General features: G+C 47.4%; 1 protein-coding gene across 2 annotated transcripts in view; it reads left to right on the top strand.

Moving 5' to 3' along the window:
- ARHGAP44 (Rho GTPase activating protein 44) overlaps positions 1-17,949 on the top strand; it is a 117,078-nt gene that overhangs the window by 82,625 nt on the left and 16,504 nt on the right. For both annotated transcript variants that reach the window (XM_065909509.1, XM_065909510.1), the window contains exons 7-13: positions 5,235-5,352; positions 9,123-9,191; positions 11,281-11,362; positions 11,868-11,995; positions 13,705-13,816; positions 14,204-14,285; positions 15,999-16,079. In XM_065909509.1, the coding sequence (XP_065765581.1) occupies positions 5,235-5,352; positions 9,123-9,191; positions 11,281-11,362; positions 11,868-11,995; positions 13,705-13,816; positions 14,204-14,285; positions 15,999-16,079 (672 nt within the window). The remainder of the gene's footprint in view (positions 1-5,234; positions 5,353-9,122; positions 9,192-11,280; positions 11,363-11,867; positions 11,996-13,704; positions 13,817-14,203; positions 14,286-15,998; positions 16,080-17,949) is intronic.

Raw genomic sequence — 17,949 nt, 5'->3', positions numbered from 1 at the left:
AAGGCAGACATCACCAGCTTCTCTTGGAGAGCAGGTGGGTTCTCACTGCCCCCACCTCTGCCCCACCCCACTTCCGCATTTGGTCAGTCTGTACTCATTAGGATCTGTTCCTCGCAGCTTTCTCCTCCTGGGCCCTCAGAAAATGGAGGATGCCAGTGGTAGAGGAGCGGAGAAGATGGGGCAGATGAAACAACACATGTCCTCTTAACACAGCTTTCCCTTTTCCTTCCAGAACTACTTCTGGGCTCCCTGTCACCCTGAAGTCATCTTGTCTTTGCCTTCTATACCCTTCTCCTGGTCTGTGAAATGTCTTACCCTTATTTCCAGCCTTTTTCTTTCCATTAGCCTTTCCTGAGGCTTTTTTGTTTCTTTAAATATTTATGTATTTGGCTGCATCAGGTCTTAGTTGCAGCCTGCAGGATCTGTCCTTGCCTTGGCTCTTCGTTGCAGCACTCTGACATCTCTCTAGTTGCAGTGGGCGGGCCTCAGTAGTTGCGGTGTGCGGGCTAAGTTGCCCTGTGGCATGTAGGATCTTAGCTCCCTGACCAGGGGTGGAGCCCATATCCTCTGCATTGGAAGGTGTATTCTTAACCACTGGACCACCAGAGAAGTCCCTCCTTAAACCTTGTATTCTATCTTCATCATCCCCAAACATCAGTTCAGTTCTGTTCAGTCACTCAGTCGTGTCCGACTCTTTGTGACCCCATGGACTGCAGCACACCAGGCCTCCCTGCTATCACCAACTCCCGGAGCCTACTCAAACTCTTGTCCATTGCATTGGTGATGCCATCCAACCATCTCATCCTCTGTTGTCCCCTTCTCCTCCTACCTTTGATCTTTCCCAGCATCAGGGTCTTTTCCAATGAGTCGGTTCTTTGCATCATGTGGCCAAAGTATTGCCATTTCAGCTTCAGCATCAGCCCTTCCAATGAATATTCAGGACTGATTTCCTTTAGGATTGCCAGATTGGATCTCCTTGCAGTCCAAGGAACTCTGAAGAGTCTTCTCCAACACCACAATTCAAAAGCGTCAATTCTTGGACGTTCAGCTTTCTTTAAATCATAGTGATAGCATCTTTCCCAGAGAATGGTGGGTCACCTCAGCTCTCTTAGTGGGAAGAAATAAACTTTCTTCTCTTCCAGCTTCAAAGCTCAAACTCTTCTTGGACAAGAATCCTTATTTCTCCCCTTAACAGAGCAGGACACTTGTCGAGTTTATTTGTAGAGCCTTTGGCTGAGAATATCATCACTCCTTGAAATTTATGATTTTCTTAAAATATGTCAAGTTTATCGGAGTATAGATGTTCACAGTGGTGTGTTAGGTTCAGGTGTACTGCAGAGGGATTCGGTTATGCGTGTACATAGATTCGTTCTGTTTCAGATCCTTTTCTCACATAGGTTATCACAGAACAGTGAGCAGAGTTCCCTGCAGGTCCGTGTTGGTCACCTGTCTTATATATAGCAGTGTGTGTGTGTTCATCCCAAGCTCCTGATTTATAATCCGCCCCACCTTTCCTCTTTGGTAACCCTAAGTTTGTTTTGATATCTGTTGAGTCTGTTTCTGTCTTGTACGTAAGTTCACTTGCATCTTTTTTTTAAAATTCAGTCAGTTTAGTTACTCAGTTGTGTCCAACTCTTTGCGACCCCATGGACGGCAGCATACCTGGCTTCCCTGTTTTTTAAAATTAGATTCCGCATGTGAGTGATATCACATGATACTTGTCTTTGTCTGACTTACTTCACTTAGTATGATAGTCTCTAGGTTCATCCATGTTGCTGCAAATGCCATTATTTCATTCCATTTTACGGCTGAGTCACATTCCATGTATATATATGTACCATGTCGTCTTTATCCATTCCTCTGTCGATTGACATTTATGTGGCTTCCATGTCTTGGCTTTTGTGAACAGTGCTGCTGTGAACAGTGGGGTGCATGTCTCCTTCCGGATTATGGTTTTCTCTGGATATGTGCTTGGGAGTGGCGTTGCTGGATCATATGGTTGTTTTAAGTTTTTTCAGGAGCCTCCGTGCTGTTCCCCATAGTGGCTGTACCAATTTACATTCCCACCCATAGTGCAGAAGGGTTCCCGTCTCACCATACCCTCTCCAGCATCTGTTGTTCGTCGAGATTCACGATTAGTAGCACTTCTCTTAACAAATTACTACCTGTACAAAATGTTGCCTAGTTTTCCTTGATATTGTGCTATTCAGTTTCCACAAAGGGACCATTTGGTGGGTATTTATAATGTCAGAATAGATAACTTATCCATTACAAGTAAAATTCCCTATAGAGGGAGGGGAAAGGAGTATGCTTTTAAAGTACCAGGACACAATTGTGGGGAAAAATAATGTCTTCATTTTAATATACATATATTAAATGTAATTTGGGGTTTAAAAAAAGACCAATCCAGATCTATAATACCCTAAAAATCAGTTTAGTGTTTATGGCCACTGTATTTTTTATGCTTATTTATTGGTTACTTTCTTTTTTTCAGGCAGGATGAGTCAGATGGTGGTTGTAGGTCTGTCCCATAATCTATTATGGAAGTACATTCATTATCTGAGATCCAAATTACATCCATGACATTCCCTGTTTTATTTGGCTATGGCTTGGAGATATTCATTAAATAGATCATTTCTGTTGGACTTCCCTGGTGGTACAGTGATAAGAATCCCCCTGCCAATGCAGGGGACATGGGTTTGATCCTCGGTCCCAAAAGATCCCACAGGCCACAGAGCAACTAAGCCCTGGTGCAACTCCTGAGCCCACGTGCTCCACCTGCTGGAGCCTGTGCTCTGCAAGAAGAGAAGCCACCACCAATGAGAAGCCTGCCGACAACGAAGAGAGAAGCCCCCACTTGCAGCAACTGGAGAAGGTCCCCATACCGCAATGAAGACCTAGCGCAGCCATAACTTTAGTTAGTTAATTAACTTTAAAAAAAGAAATAATAAATACATCATTTCTGTAGGGCAAGCCATTATAAGAAAGAATTACCCAGGCATTTCTACTAATCCTTACCTGTTAGCTTAGGGTTTTTTTGGTGTTTTTTTTTTTGACATTTTGGAGTAGAATATTTCCTTTCTAATTTTTCCTGAATTCTTATCACGAGTAAGGAATCTTTCTCACGACACATGTGACCATCGCTGTAGCTTCAAGCCAGCTTGATGTCCCAAAGTCTTTCAAAGTAATTCTTCCATGGGTGCACTTTTTTAAGTGACAGAAGATTCTTCATTTTGCTACTTTTTGCTAATGACAAAGAGAACTGATTTCCTTTTTTTTGGTATTGTGATACAGCTCCACTCCCTTAATCTTTTTCTTGCACATAACACAATAAGAAAGAATTGTGCAGAGAAAACACTTAGTGAGTCTATTATCGATTCTCAAAATGAGGTTAAGGCTGTACTTTTTGCCTCCATGTTGGGTGAACGGCCCGGGAGCCAGATGGAGCCAGCAGGGCTCTCTGGTTTGTCCCATCCACCCCGGGGCTGCATGGTGTTTAGAGGACACTATTTAATCTGTTGCCACATTTCATCTGATGAGTACACTTGACAGTTCCCAACTTGTCCATGAAAACATCCAGCTCCCCAAGGCCCAGGCTCCTGGTTGGGCCCCACCATCCCCACCCCCACCGAGTCCCTGCCAGGTCCCTTACCCCCCGACTGCCCAAGACTGCAGCCGGGCATCAGCTGCCTTTGCCACCCTGATGACTCAATTTGCCTTAGAGCCAAGAAGCAGCTTATATCTCGTGTCCCTGTTACATGGAGGAAATCAATGATTGGGTGGGTGAGTTTTTAAGATAATGACCCATTTGACTTATTTTTCCCACTTGCTGGGGTCTATAGACTGTTGAGTTTACTGCCACAGTGAGAGGCCCCACTGCTATTCCCTGCGATAGCTACTAGCATCTTAGTGTAATTAGAACCTTCTGTCAGGGCCTGCTTTTGGTAATTCTTTGAAACTTAGCAACGGGAAATAGCTTTTTAAATTCATTTTTTAATTGGAGGAGCAACCAGAAATATTTGTGCTTCCCCTTGAAAGTTTCCCAAGGGGCCTCCTTAGAAGGCCAGTATTCTCTGCCCGGAGATAAATGTTTAAGAAAATTTACATGAGGCACCAGAATGCTGGTCCAAGGCTGCTTGGCACTTCCTAGTGGAGATTTTGACTTTCACACTTGTTTTCATCCTACCCATTTATCCTCTCTCTTAGCATCTACTTGACTTTGGCCAAGTAGATGAAGGTTTCCCAACTCAGTGCCCGATGGGCAGGGAACTAAAAGGAAAGGCCTGGACCGTGCTTCAGAGAAAGTAGCGGTCATGTCATTCGGCCTTAGGGTTCCGGAGACAGTAGGGAAGGTGTCGCAGATTGGAGAACACTTGCTCTGTCTGAAGGGACCACTGTCCTCAGCCTCTCTTAGTCCTGCCATGTGGAAGCTGGGGCCCCCTTTCTCCTGGTCTGGTACTAGGTACCTTTCCCTGATCTATTCTTGGCAATGAGGCTGTGTCATTCCCTGGGTGATACCCATAACCAGCTGTTTCCCTGCCTCCCACAGTGTCCCCAGGGTTTTCTCTACCTGTCTCACATGCATGCATGCTCAGTCGTGTCCAACTCTTTGTGACTCCATGAACTATAGCCCACCAGGCTCCTCTGTCCATGGGATTTCCCAGGCAAGAATACTGGAGTGGGTTGCCATTTCCTTCTCAAGGGATCTTCCCAACCTAGGGATTGAACCCATGTCTCCTGCATTGGCAGGTGGATTCTTTACCACTGAGTCACTTGGGAAGCCCTGTCAGGGTTGATAAGGCATCAGATTCCACACGCTACATGGAAAATGTTCTTTGCCAAAAGTTATCGTTGAGTCCAATTCACCATGCACTTTCCCTTTCTAATCCCAGAGTGTTTGCTTTCACCGCCATTCTAACTTGTCACTAAAAGACACTGAAATTATGAAGCTGCACAGAGAAAAAGCTTGGAGCCTCGTGCATCAGTGGCAAAGGGGTGGGAGCCCTAAAGAGCTAAGGGTGTGTGCTTTTGACTATGTTATATGTGCACAAACTCCAATTTGTAAGGCTCATCAACTTAGATGTAGAATGTCTGAAAATGCTAAAAGAAAAAAACACCCACACTGTACTGAAGTTCAACTTATATGTATGCCTAATCTGACTAGACTCTAAGTTCCTCGAAGGCAGAGACCAAGTTCTATTCACACCTCTCCTCTTCTCCTGTTTTCTCATCAGGTGGCAGCAGACGTCCAAGTCTTCAGGTTTGTCCAGCAGCTCACAGCCCGCGGGTGCCAAAGCCGATGCCCTCAGGGAGGAGATGGAAGAGGCTGCCAACAGAGTGGAGATTTGCAGGGTACCCCCTTTCTGTGCTCCTCTCCACCGAGAAAAATGGGAGGCCCGCAGGGAGGATCCTTTTGTGTGCTGGAGGTCTATGAAAACCCTAAGAGTGAGCCTCTGGTTGAGTCTGTGTCCCCAGACCTGTCCACTGGCATGTGGAGAGAGCCCAGGACGAACCCTGAGAGCTGGGGCTTTCAGAATTCATCATATTTTTTAAAAAAATTGTTGACCTGATAATTTCAGCGTTCTTGACACCTCTGACTCTGGTTCTTATGCTTGTTCAGTTTCTTCAAACTGTTTTTGCCTTTTAGCATGGCTTGCAATCTTTGTCAAAAGTTGGACATGAAGGATTGGGTCGAGGGCCCTGTCATGCGTAGGCGTTTGGTGATGCAGTGGTCAGGTGTGGGAGCAGGGGAAGCCCCCGTAGCCCTGTGATTGATGTGAGTCTTGTGGGTGACCTGTGACCCCGCACCCTGAACTTCAGTGCTTCTCTGTTGTCTTTCGTTCTGTTTCCAGCCTCTCAGTTTTTGGTTTTGGTAGGACAGGATGGCTAGAGGATGCTGGAGTTGATTAATTCTTTCTCAACATGAGGAAGGCTAGGGTCTGCTAAAAGCAAGTGTTTAGTAGAGCTCTGATATAACCCCAGCAGGTAGTTGCTCAGTTGCTAAGTCATGTCTGACTCTTCGCAACCCCGTGGACTGCAGCACACCAGGCTCCTCTGTCCTTCACTGTCTCCTGGAGTTTGCTCAGATTCATGTCCGTTGATTTGATGGTGCCATCCAACTATCTCATCCTTTGCCGACCGCTTCCCCTGTTGCCTTCAGTCTTTCTCAGCATCAGGGACTTTTCCCATGAGTTGGCTCTTCACATCAGGTGGCCAAAGTCTTGGAGCTTCAGCATCAGTCCTTCCAATGACTATTCACAGTTGATTTCCTTTGAGGTTGACTGGTTTGATCTCCTTGCAGTCCAAGGGACTCTCAAGAGTCTTCTGCAGAATCACAATTCGAAAGCATCCCAGCAGGTTCTACTGGGATAAAATAATTTATCCTTGAAGTTTCCTGGCGGTCCAGTGGTTAGGACTTGACACTTTCACTGTTATGGTCCCTTGTTCAGTCCCTAGTTGGTGAACTAAGATCCCACAAGCTGCATGGCACAGCCAGGAATAAAAGAAAAATTCTCCTAAGGTTAGGTCTTGTTAACAGTAGAATGCTCTAGTGCATTTCAAAATGGCAATCTTTTCCCTTCCCCTTGGAAAAAACACGAGAGGACTCTGCTGTTCACTGTTAGAACTTGGTAGTACTGCAGGAGGAAAAATTCCGCAAAAGTATAGGGGCTCCCTACGCTTTATTTAAATATTAAATTATATTGATAATGTTTATGAATAAGATATTTAATAATATTAAATTATAAATATTTAGACAAATGAAAATTTGGTTTAGAGTTTCCGCTTTTATTTCTCACTTGTGTGGCTTACTTAGAATCTATATTGTTAACTTTATAAGACAGTGATGTGATTGTACCTTCAGAAAACCCCTTCATGTTTCTGAGGGCATACTCCATTGGGCTGGCTTTATGGAGAGTGTCTGCTGCGTGGTTGAAGGTGATTTGATGTGGCATCAATAGACATGAGTTTCAGCAAGCTCTGGGGGTTGGTGATGGACAGTGGCATGCTGCAGTTCATGGGGTTGCAAAGAATCGGACACAACTGAGCAACTGCACTGAACTGAACTGATGTGGCATTTAGTCCTTCCCAAGGCTCCCTTCCTTACCTCTGTCTACCGAGTCATTTTTTTTGTTGTTTTTTTTTTAATCACCCCACTGTTTGTCTTTCCCTGACTTGAACTGTCTCCCTCACACTTGTCAGTCTGGTGACGGATGCTTCCAGACCAAGGCTGCTGGGGCCATGGCAGGCAAGGTTGAGTTCCGACAAAACCACTTACTCTAGCACCTTTGACAGGTCCAGCAGCCTCCCGGAGGCATTCATTGCAAAGGATGCTGAAGTGGAGGGGACCTGAGGTGGGTGGTCCTGGAGCCCATTTTATTCTTTGGGAGAAATACCTTGAACTTTTGGTAGCTAGTCATGTGAAATTGGTGTCTTGGTTCTATCATCTTGTGTGCAAGAACACTGTAAGGATGTTTGCCTGTTGAGGATCCTGGAAAAGGAAACAGATTACTCCTCCTGTCCCCCTGCTCACAGAGGACAGTTTGATCAGCAGCTGGAGGGGCTGCTGAGGTTATCGGGGTCTGTGCAAAATGCTTGAGGTTCTGTGTATATCAGACTCTTCCTGAGTTATGCAGTTGTCTGCTGTAATTCCTTCAGCATTCGGGTCAGCTTTCCTGTGCTTTTTTCCCCTTTTTATTGAGATATAGTCGACACACAATACCATGTTTGTATCTGGTGTGGTACATGATGACTTGATATTTGCACAGATTATGAAATGATCACCATGATAAATCTAGTAACCGTCTGTCCCCATGCAAATTTATTGCAGTATAATTGACTGTCTTCCTTGTGCTGTATGTTACATCCCCATTGCTTAATTATTAAGTAAACTGAGGTTTATGCCTCTTCATCCCCCTCACCTATTTTGCCCATCCCCACCATCCCCTCCCCTTACGGCAACTACTGTTTGTTCGATGAATCTATGAGTCTGTTTTTGTTTCATTTTGTGTTTTAGATTGCATGTATGAAATCATGAGGTATTTGTCTTTCTCTGACTTATTTCACTTAGCATAATACCCTCTAGGTCTATCCATTGTTAACGCACGGCAAGATTTTATTCTTTTTTTATGATTGAGTAGTATTCCATTGTCTGTACAATACATCTTCTTTATCTGTTCATCTGTCAGTAGACACATGGGTTGCTTCCATATCTTGGCAGTTGGAAATAGCACTGCTATAAGCGTTGGGGTGATGTTTTCCTGTTTATTCCAACCTGAACGTGATAGATACTTTTTCTCTTAACTCAGCACCTCTTCTGAAGCTTTGCCTCAAAGGCTACCAAGCAAGGAGATCACATGACTTGTACAAACACGTTTAGAGAGTGTGACATGCTCAAAGATACAGTTAGCGTGACAGAGTCTACATCCACTCGAATGCACTTCTACTGCACTGTGCTGGGGGTGTTTCAGTGAAACTGACCACTGTCCTCCTTGGAGGGAACGTGGTCCAGACATAGCATTCAGCCACTATTCTCAGCTCCTTGGGGAGCTGAGCGGTGAAGGGCTTTTCACACTGAGATTCATGTATGATATTGGCTGAGTCCAGGTTTTGGTTTTCTTTTCTTTTTTTGCCAAGTTTGGAATCAGCGGTCCGTCCTCTCCCCTGCCCACCTGTCTTAACCAGCTTCCCTCGACTTGGTGTGTTCGCCTCTCTTTCCCTGTGATCAACCAGTTAGAATTGAGATGAAGGGAGCAAGGCAGTAACATCATCAAGGGGAAGAAGCGGCAAGGGGAGGCAAGCAGAAGCGCGGTGTGTACCTGGTGGGGCTGCTGCAGATAGCAGGGCGCGCCACAGAGATGCAAGAAAGCAATTTGCGTGTCATTCCCCCGCATCAGCTTTCCTAACTCTCCACGTGGCCCACGTTAAAAGTGCTAGGAAAACTCTGGCATAGGTGTTCTTTCTCCACTTAGTCATCCTTTAGAGCCGTGGCTGGGAGACGGAATGTCCACAGGCAAAGTTTGTAATCTGCTTAGTATTATGAAAAATGAGGTTAAACCATGGTTACGGTTCTTTCCTCTGATGTGTGGATTCCTACTCTATCCTTTTGTGTTTTGCCCCCACAGGACCAGCTGTCGGCTGACATGTACAGTTTTGTGGCCAAAGAAATCGACTATGCAAACTACTTTCAGACGGTAAGCGTCCAGAAAGGTGAGGCTGCTTGGAGTGTGTTAGCAGGTGTCACAGTGGGGACGGGAAGGAACGTGCGCCTCAGCTGAGCATGTCCTGAGAGCAGGTGGGGCTTTGACTGTCCGACCTGTGAATAAATCCTGCCTTCTAGGCCCGTTTGTATGGATTTCTCCAAAACCCCGAGAATAAAGTTCAGCCTCACCCATGAAGATGCTTGTACCTCTGTGATCAATGGCAGTAGTTCTCAACCAGAGGTGATTCTGTCACCTCCCAGCAGATGGTTGGCTGCGTCTGGAGACATTTGAGGGGGGCTTCCCAGGTGGCACTAGCGGTAAAGACCCCGCCTGCCACTGCAGGAGACTTAAGAGACACCGAGTCGATCCCTGGGTCGGGAAGATGCCCTGGAGAAGGGCATGGCAACCCACTCCAATACTCTTGCCTGGAGAATTCCATGGACAGAGGAGCCTGGAAGGCTACAGTCCGTAGGGTCTCAAAGTGTCGGACATAACTGAAGTCGCTTAGCAGAGATGTTTTTGGCCGTCACTCTCAGGGGCAGGTGCTACAGGCACTCAGAGGGTGGAGGTCAGGTTTGTTGCTCAACATCTCGCAGTGCACAGGACGGCAGCTCCCCCGACAGAGGGTGATCCAGCCCCAGATGTCAGCAGGGTCAGGGTTGCAAAACCTGAGTCTGTCATCAGGAAGCAACTTGGGAAGAAGCAGCTAGCTGCACCCCAGCATCTGTTGGTTATTAATGGAGATTTTTTTTGTCCCAGATGATGACAAGTTGGTAGATGAGGGTTGATGCCTGTTTACTGCCTCTCCTCTATGGGAGCAGATTTACAGAGTAGAGACACAGGATCTGAGTCATCCATACTTGAATCATGTGGCCCAAATAATTAGGACCCTGAAATGAAAAATAACGTTGGGAATAAAACTCAAAGTTTCTCTTTAGGGTCAAGGAAGTGATACAAAGACAGGGAAAGAAGATGAAGAGAGAAGAGGAATCCTGAGAAGCTGGATGCTTTGATAAGCGTGGGGCAGAACCGGGGGTAGTCAGTGCACCCCCGCATGCTCAGCATCAATGGCCAAGAAGTCCAGAATTTCTCCCCACACCCCCCCCCGAGAGAGAGCTGATACATATTCCTTCCAACTTGAAATGTTTACTTTAAAATAGTAGGATTCTTTTCAAGTCTATTCTCTCAAGTCTAAAATACCATCGGTTTTATTTGTGAAGATATTATTTCATTTTAAAATATCTAAAACAAATGATTGTTGGCATTCCAAGCATTATTGGACTACCTAATTGTCTTTGGGTACCACTTACTTCAACACTATGACTTAAAAAAAGAAAAAATTCCCTTTTAGTTTTCCTTGGGGATAATAGCTACTCATCACACCAGACTTTTGAGCAAAGTGCCTCTCTCTCCTTTTTCCTCCTACATACCCAATTTTCTTTCCTTTTTTTTTTTTTTTTTTTTTTTGAGCAGGGAGAGATTTAGAAAATAAATGAAGTGCCAGTTATTCACTGCTTTTCCTCTGCTGTTTTTACCATTTCAGCAGCTTTTTCAGTAGTGGGAGGGGCAGAATAGAGCATCTTGAAGGACTCTGTCCTTTGAATCACATCATGATAAAGCAGTTTTGCCTCCCAAGGTGGAAGAGGATTGTGCATCGAGCACATGTTTTCCCACCAGTTGTATCTTGAACTCTTTTGCGGGGGGATCAAGATACATTGAGGCTCATGGCATTGGGTGCCCTCTCATGGACACCTGGACTTCTGAATGTGCTCTCTGTTTATAGCCTTTTCATGGTTGCACCCCTTTGGTGCCTTTTGCTGTGAGAAGTGGGGGCAGGGTGCTCCCCAGCTGGGGTGACAGTGAAGGCAGGCCCAACTCTGGAGAGTCCCCGTCACCTCCTCCCCGAGTCTCCCACCTCCACAACTTCCCTTGATGGCCACCCCTCTGCTGCAGAGGCTGAGGGGGCGAATGCCCGTCATTGCAGATGGGTGGAGGAGGGGGGAAGGGCACTGCACTGGTGTGGCAGCCCATGCCCTCCATCCTTCGGCAAAGGCTGATGCTTCTCCTCATGTCCCCTCAGCTCATCGAAGTGCAGGCCGAGTACCACAGGAAGTCCCTGGCACTCCTGCAGGCCGTGTTGCCTCAGATAAAAGCACAACAGGGTGAGTGCCAAGCTTGCCTGGGGCAGGGAGGGCGGGGAGCCTGCTGTCCACGGCCCTATGCTTGGTTCACCTGCTCCTCCCCAGCAGGGCCGCCTTCGCGTGAGCCCTGGGCCTCTGCCTGCAGGCACCTTGACCAGTGGCAGGAAAGCAGAGCACATACACACACACACTACCCCAGCAGGGATGAGACGGGTGTGCATGGGCGTGTGTGGAGGTGCGTGTGTAACAGGAAGCCCAGCAGCTCTGCTTACAGTGGGCTGGCTTCCACCACCTCCCCCAGTTCCTCCCCGTCATCTCCCGAAACTGCAGGAATGGAGATGCTGCAGTTGGACAGTGCTTCCATGGGCATTGTTGGACAATGCTTCAATGGACAATGCTTCCATGTCCACTGCTCCGTGTCCCTGGGACACTTAGGAGAAGCAGTGTGACCGGAGGAAAGGAAGGTTCCCGCGGGGGTGACCTGCGCTGACCCCTCTCTTGCTCCACTTGCACCTGCCCCCCCCAGAGGCTTGGGTGGAGAAGCCTTCCTTTGGGAAGCCCCTGGAGGAGCACCTCTCGATCAGCGGCCGGGAGATCGCCTTCCCCATCGAGGCGTGCGTGACGATGCTGCTGGAATGCGGGATGCAGGAGGAGGTGCGTCTGGGTGCAGCCGAGCTCCGCCGTGAGCGGATCTCCTGGCCTGTGAGATGGAGCCTCTGGGGTCTCTCCTGTTTCCATCCTCACCCGGCCCCATAAACCCAAGCCTGGGAAGATGCAGTACAAGCCCCCTGTCCTCAAATGGTCCTGCTTCTCCCATGAGCCTTCCCTCTCCAGGGACAGTGGAGGATTGTGGGACATGATGCCCCGCTCCAGCCCTCCTGCCTGCATATGTAATGAGATTGGGGCTTTCTCCTCCTCCTCCTCCAGCCCACTCTCCACTTCCTCTCTCCTTAATTTAAAACATAGACCTTTTAACCTTTTAGATCATAACTTTTTTTATAGACATCCTGAAAATTGATACAGGCATTAGAAAGCACTCCTTATAAGCCACATGTTAAAAAACAATCTATGAGACATTGGCAACCATTGTTTTTATTGCTGTGTCCGTGGTCTCCTGGGAGGTAGACCTCATCTTTAGTTTCTTATGCAGGCAGTTTAAAAATCATGACTCTACTTTCCTGTGATCTGATCAACCAATCAATATTTATCAGTGGTATTTATTACTAAGCAAAGTATAAGAGTGAGCTGTTTTAAAAAGTACAAAAGGGGGCTTATGAGCTTATGGAGCAGATAAGTGTAGTGTCTGTCAAATAAGCCTGATTTATTCAAAGCAGGTTTTTTTGTCCCGTTTTAAATGTCAGGCATTTTCATGTATAATTCCAATGAAAAGATGAGGTCTTTTTAGTCCCTGAGGGAAAGTTTCATGGAGGGAGGTGAATGGGGCCTTTTCTTTCCCCATTTTTTAAAAACTTTCTATTTTGTATTGGGGTATAGCCAATTAACAATGCTGTGATAGATTCAGACGAACAGCAAAGAGACTCAACCATACATACAGATGTATCCATTCTCCCCCAAACCCGCTCACATTCAGACTGCCACATAACATTGAGTTGAGTTCCATGTGCTATACAGTAGGTCCTTGTTGATTATCCAGTTTAAATATAGCAATGTGTACATGTCCATCCCAACTCCCTAACTATCCCTTCCTCCTATCCTTCCCCCAGCAACCATCAGTTCAGTAAGTTTGTCCTCTAAGTCTGTGAATCTGTTTCTGTTTTGTAAGTAAGCTCATTTGTATCATTTCTTTTTAGATTCCACATATGAGGGATGTCATACAATATTTCTCCTTATGTCTTACTTCACTTAGTATGATAATCTCTCAGTCCATCCATGTTGCTGCAAATGGCAAAATTTTCATTCATTTTTATGGCTGAGTACTATTCCATTTTATGGACCTGCCGTATCTTTTTTAATCCATTCATCTGCCGATGGGCACTTAGGTTGCTTCAATGTCCTGGTAATTGCAGATAATGCTGCTGTGGACACAGGGGTGCATGTATCTTTTCAAATTAGTGTTTTTGTTTTTCCAAAATATATCTTAAATACACAGAACGGGATGTCGAAGTGCTCAGGGCTCATTTAATCAAGTACATACTGAAGCAGAACGCCGGGTCACCCTGTACGAGGTGCCGAGGCCACAGCCAGGGATGAGGCCCAGGTTCTGCTGCCCCAGTGTTGACACGTGGTGGGAAGGAGGCTCCTGGGAGATGGTGGAGGAAAGGGCTGGGGAGACTGCCTGCCAGCGGTCTCGCTGTGGTGCCCTCAAGGTGCAGGCTGTCTGGTGACCCCTGTCCTATCGGCAGGGCCTCTTCCGAGTAGCCCCGTCTGCCTCCAAGCTGAAGAAGCTCAAGGCAGCCCTGGATTGCTGTGTGGTGGATGTACAGGAGTGCTCGGCGGACCCCCACGCCATCGCAGGTGGGCCCCGCCGCTGGAGGAGCTCCAGGGGAAGGGGTGGGCGTGGAAGACGTACAGCCACTGCCGGGGACACTCGAGCCCCTGGCTCCCCGCCATGCTCCGGGCATGTCCGGCTCAGGACCCCACCTTAGGCCTGATTGCTGGGCCCTTGAAGGAAGGCCTCCCCATCCCCAAGGTGCCAGGGGAGGCGGTGATGGTGGTAACACGAGAGGGGAGGCCCTCACGGCCACGCCAGAGCCTTGGATCCAGGCATGTGGCGGCCACCATGTGACCTGGTCACGAGGGTTGGGAAACCTTTCCCAAACCTGGCCCCCGTGGTGACGCTGGCTGGTAGCAGGTGTCTGCCGCTTCCCGGCAGCTCACGGCCCGTACGGTGTTCACGTCCAGGAGCTCTCAAGTCTTACCTCCGGGAGCTGCCAGAACCTCTGATGACCTTTGAGCTCTATGACGAGTGGATTCAGGCTTCCAAGTGAGTACGCTGGGTCTCCACGTGTCCTGTGGGTGCGGTTTATGTGGAGCCTTGATTGAAACTGTGCAAGTGTGCCACGTGGGATCCGGCGAGTCTGCATATTGGTGTGTGTCGTGGGGAGAGGCTTGTACGTGTGCCCGGAGAGCCAGGTCCCAGGGTGTGGGTCGCAGGCTGGGGCCACCAGAGTGGCCCAGAGCCGCTCTGGGCCTTCGAGAGGACTCAGGGAGGCCCCAGGCTCCCATCACCTCTCAGATCCCTCTTCACACTGCCCATTCCCTGCCATGCGACAGGTTTTGGTTCCCGAAAACCTCTGCCTCCTCGGCTCCTTCTGACTCTTTGGGTCCCTCCCTGAAGGTCACCTCAGAGAGGTTCCTTCCTGACAACTGGTGCCCAGCAGCTGGTAGTCAGGGTCTGCCCCATCCCCGGGTTCTCTGCAGGGACTGATCAAATTCAAGGCTGTGTTTGTATGGCTGGTTGGATTGTGAGCTGATGGGGGACAGGGAGGGATGACCATCTCTTCTGACTGCCTCCCACTCCCTAACCCGTGTGACACTGCCTGATACGCCAGAGACCCTCAGTATGTGGGTGTTGATTTTATTTTATTTTTGCCTGTTTTTTTTGTTTTTTTTTTTTTGCTATGCTCGGCATGTGGCATCTTATTTCCCTGAAAAGGGATCAAACTGTGCCCCCTGTATTGAGAGCGTGTAGTCTTAACCACTGGACTACAAAGAAAGTCCCATATGGATGTTGATTTTTCATTGAAGGAAAGACCTTGGCAGCATCTGCCTTTTGACCTTAGAGAGGACTGATGAGCAGAAAAGGGAGTTTTTCTCGCCTTGGTCAGAATGGAAGCAGGGACTTCTGGGGGCCCCGTGATGGCCATCCCCTACCTTGGGTTGTGAGTCAGAGGGTCAGAGCTGAGCCTCCTGGCAGGGGGCGGGGGGTGTTTACTTTTCAGTTTTTCTTGTTAAAAGGTTCTTTCAGCATAAGGCCTTCCTAACCCTGTAAACCCTGATGTAGGTTTTCATAAAAATGTATATTTAAAAATGTAGTCCTAACAACAGCAAATACATGTATAGACCTTTCAGTAGTCTCTTTTAATCCTTAGAAGACCTATTAATAGAGAAACCCTTCGAGCAAGTCTCTCTGTAGAATGGAGAATCCTTTAGTTGTGGAAGCTATCCATCTCTGAGTTGTGTCTTCAAGGGTCAGATATCCTTATGTCTATATGAGTTCATGTCGTTTACTTGTTCAGAAGGTGTTTGTTGAGCATCTGTTACATTCCACATGCCAAGAAGCTTAATGTGCATTAAACTATCTGTGGGACTGGCCAGCTGGCTGCCATGGTGGCGTGAAGTTGCAGCCGACCTGTTTCTGGTATCCTGTGCCAGAACCAACCTCCCGATGACATCTCAGCCCCATCCACTCAGGTGCAGGTGTCTGCCCTCTGCCCTCACCTGCTGCCCCAGTACACATGACCTGGGCCATGTGATGTGTGCAGGGGAAGTATTGTTAAAACAGCACAGCCAAGACCGAAAGATGATTGAGGGGGAAATAATAAAAACCGAAGATATGAATGAAAATAGTTACTGATATGGTCACTGACAACGGCTGGTTCCTTTTCTCAAATATTTCGATGGCTGGTGAATCTGAGTACTGGTAAGACTTCATTGGTCCATACTCAACCAGTCGCTTTTCCTGTTAATTTTCCAGCATCCAGGACCAGGACAAGAGGCTCCAGGCGCTGTGGAACGCATGTGAGAAGTTGCCCAAAGCCAATCACAACAACATCCGGTGAGTGGACACTGGAGACGCTGGGTCAAGGTTATTTAAGCCTCAGACACAGGTTTCCAGGCCAAAAGGCGTGGTCACTGGCAAGCTTGGCGTTACACGGTGTCCAAACCGTATTTAACACACAGGGTCTCTTTTCAACTTCAAGCCATCCTGGGAGGTTGTGAATTACCATCCTGAAGATGAGGAAACAGACTGTATGGGGCTGTGGGACGTTGCAGGCTACCTGACCAGCTGCAGGCTGACGCAGTTCTTTGGTTTGCAAGGAGCAAGGATGAATGCAGGCTGCTTTCAGATACCAGGGTTTATTGTAAAGATGGGGGCCTGTGGATCCCAGGGGCCATGCTGACCAGACCCTGAGCTGGACTTGGCAGTTGTGTCCTGGAGCCAGAAGAAGAGGCTGGGAGAATGTTCTCTGGTTTCCACTTGTCACCAGCAATTTTCCATGTGTCTGTCTCTTACTTTTCTCACCCTCACCCAGGTTTCACTTCCCACTGCTCTGCGCATCTTTTCCCTCCCAGGCTTATGCTCTTTTCCACTTTCTGCTTCCTCATCACTTTGCACCAGCATCGCTCCTGGCCCTCCCCCAGTCCTTGGAGCTTCCTTAGATGCATATTTTCAGCTTCAGCTCCTACTGCCATCTGCCTGATTATTTCTGTTTTCCTGTTAAAAATCCCAGGAGTGACTTCTCATGGCGGGTCCTAAGACAAACATAGGATTTCTGTATGACCCAGCAATTCCACTTCTGGGTGTATTTCCAAAAGATTGGAAAGTAGGGACTTGATTTTGTACACCTACATTCATGCCAGCATTATTCACAATAACCAAGAGGTGGAAACAGCCCACATGTCCAGCAATGGATAAATATAGGTTAACAAAAAGTACATACAATGCAGTATTCAGCCTCAAATAAAAGAGACATTCTCATTCTTGCTACAATATGGATGAACCTTGAAGGCTGTATGCTAAATGAAAGAAGCCAAACACAAAAGGGGAGATTCTGAACAATTCCACTCAAAAGCAGTACATACAGCAGTCAATTCATAAAGATATAAAGTAGAATGGTGATTGCCAGAATGTAGAATGGTGGCTAGGGTAAGGGGGAAGGGGTCAGGAGCAGCAGGTGGACTGTCATTTCATGGGTGTCAAGCTTTAGTTTGGGGTAATGAAAAATTCTGGGGATGGATGGTGGTGATGGTTGCATCATAATGGAAAGTAATGCTAATGAACTGCACACTGTAAAATGCTTAAAGTGTTAAATATATACAAAATTGAAAGAAAGCATCCCAGCAAGAATCAGATCAAGAGCAAGAATGATTCTTGAAGTGATGCTGGGTCACTGGCCAGCCCGTGGATTGACCATGCTCAGCTCAGGCCCCATATCCTGGTCAAGGCATGTGTGGCCTCTTGGAGGGTGTGATGCAGCAGGATGTGGGTGGAGGTGGCCCATCAGCGGCTTAGGGTCTTTGTGCTCTGTGGGCAACAGTCGCTGAAGGAGCCGCTTCGCTGTGGCCCAGGCAGCATAGGGCTAGACCCACTGTCTATATAACCAAGAGCCCGGGAAGAGATGGGCTTTGGGGTCTGGGGCCTGTGCGGGACCAGGCAGGTTTGGTGTGGTTTGGGAGAACTCTTTTTATGCTTCATTTGTGCACAGCTACTCACTCACTGATTTGTTTTTTAAAATAATAGCTTTATTGACATAACAATTCATATGCCGTTGTCCCCTTTTAAAAGTGTGCAATTAAATGGGTTTTTGTAAATCTGCAGAGTTGTGCAGCTATGACCACTGTGTAATTTGAAAACATTTTCATCACCCACACAAAGAAATGCTGTTCCCATCAGCAGTCACTCCCCATTTCTGCTTACCCAGACC

This window comes from Muntiacus reevesi, chromosome 18 (assembly GCF_963930625.1).
Source record: "Muntiacus reevesi chromosome 18, mMunRee1.1, whole genome shotgun sequence".
Taxonomy (NCBI): domain Eukaryota; kingdom Metazoa; phylum Chordata; class Mammalia; order Artiodactyla; family Cervidae; genus Muntiacus; species Muntiacus reevesi.
Note: the sequence above shows the minus strand (reverse complement) of the source record. Positions and strands in the feature narration are given on the sequence as shown.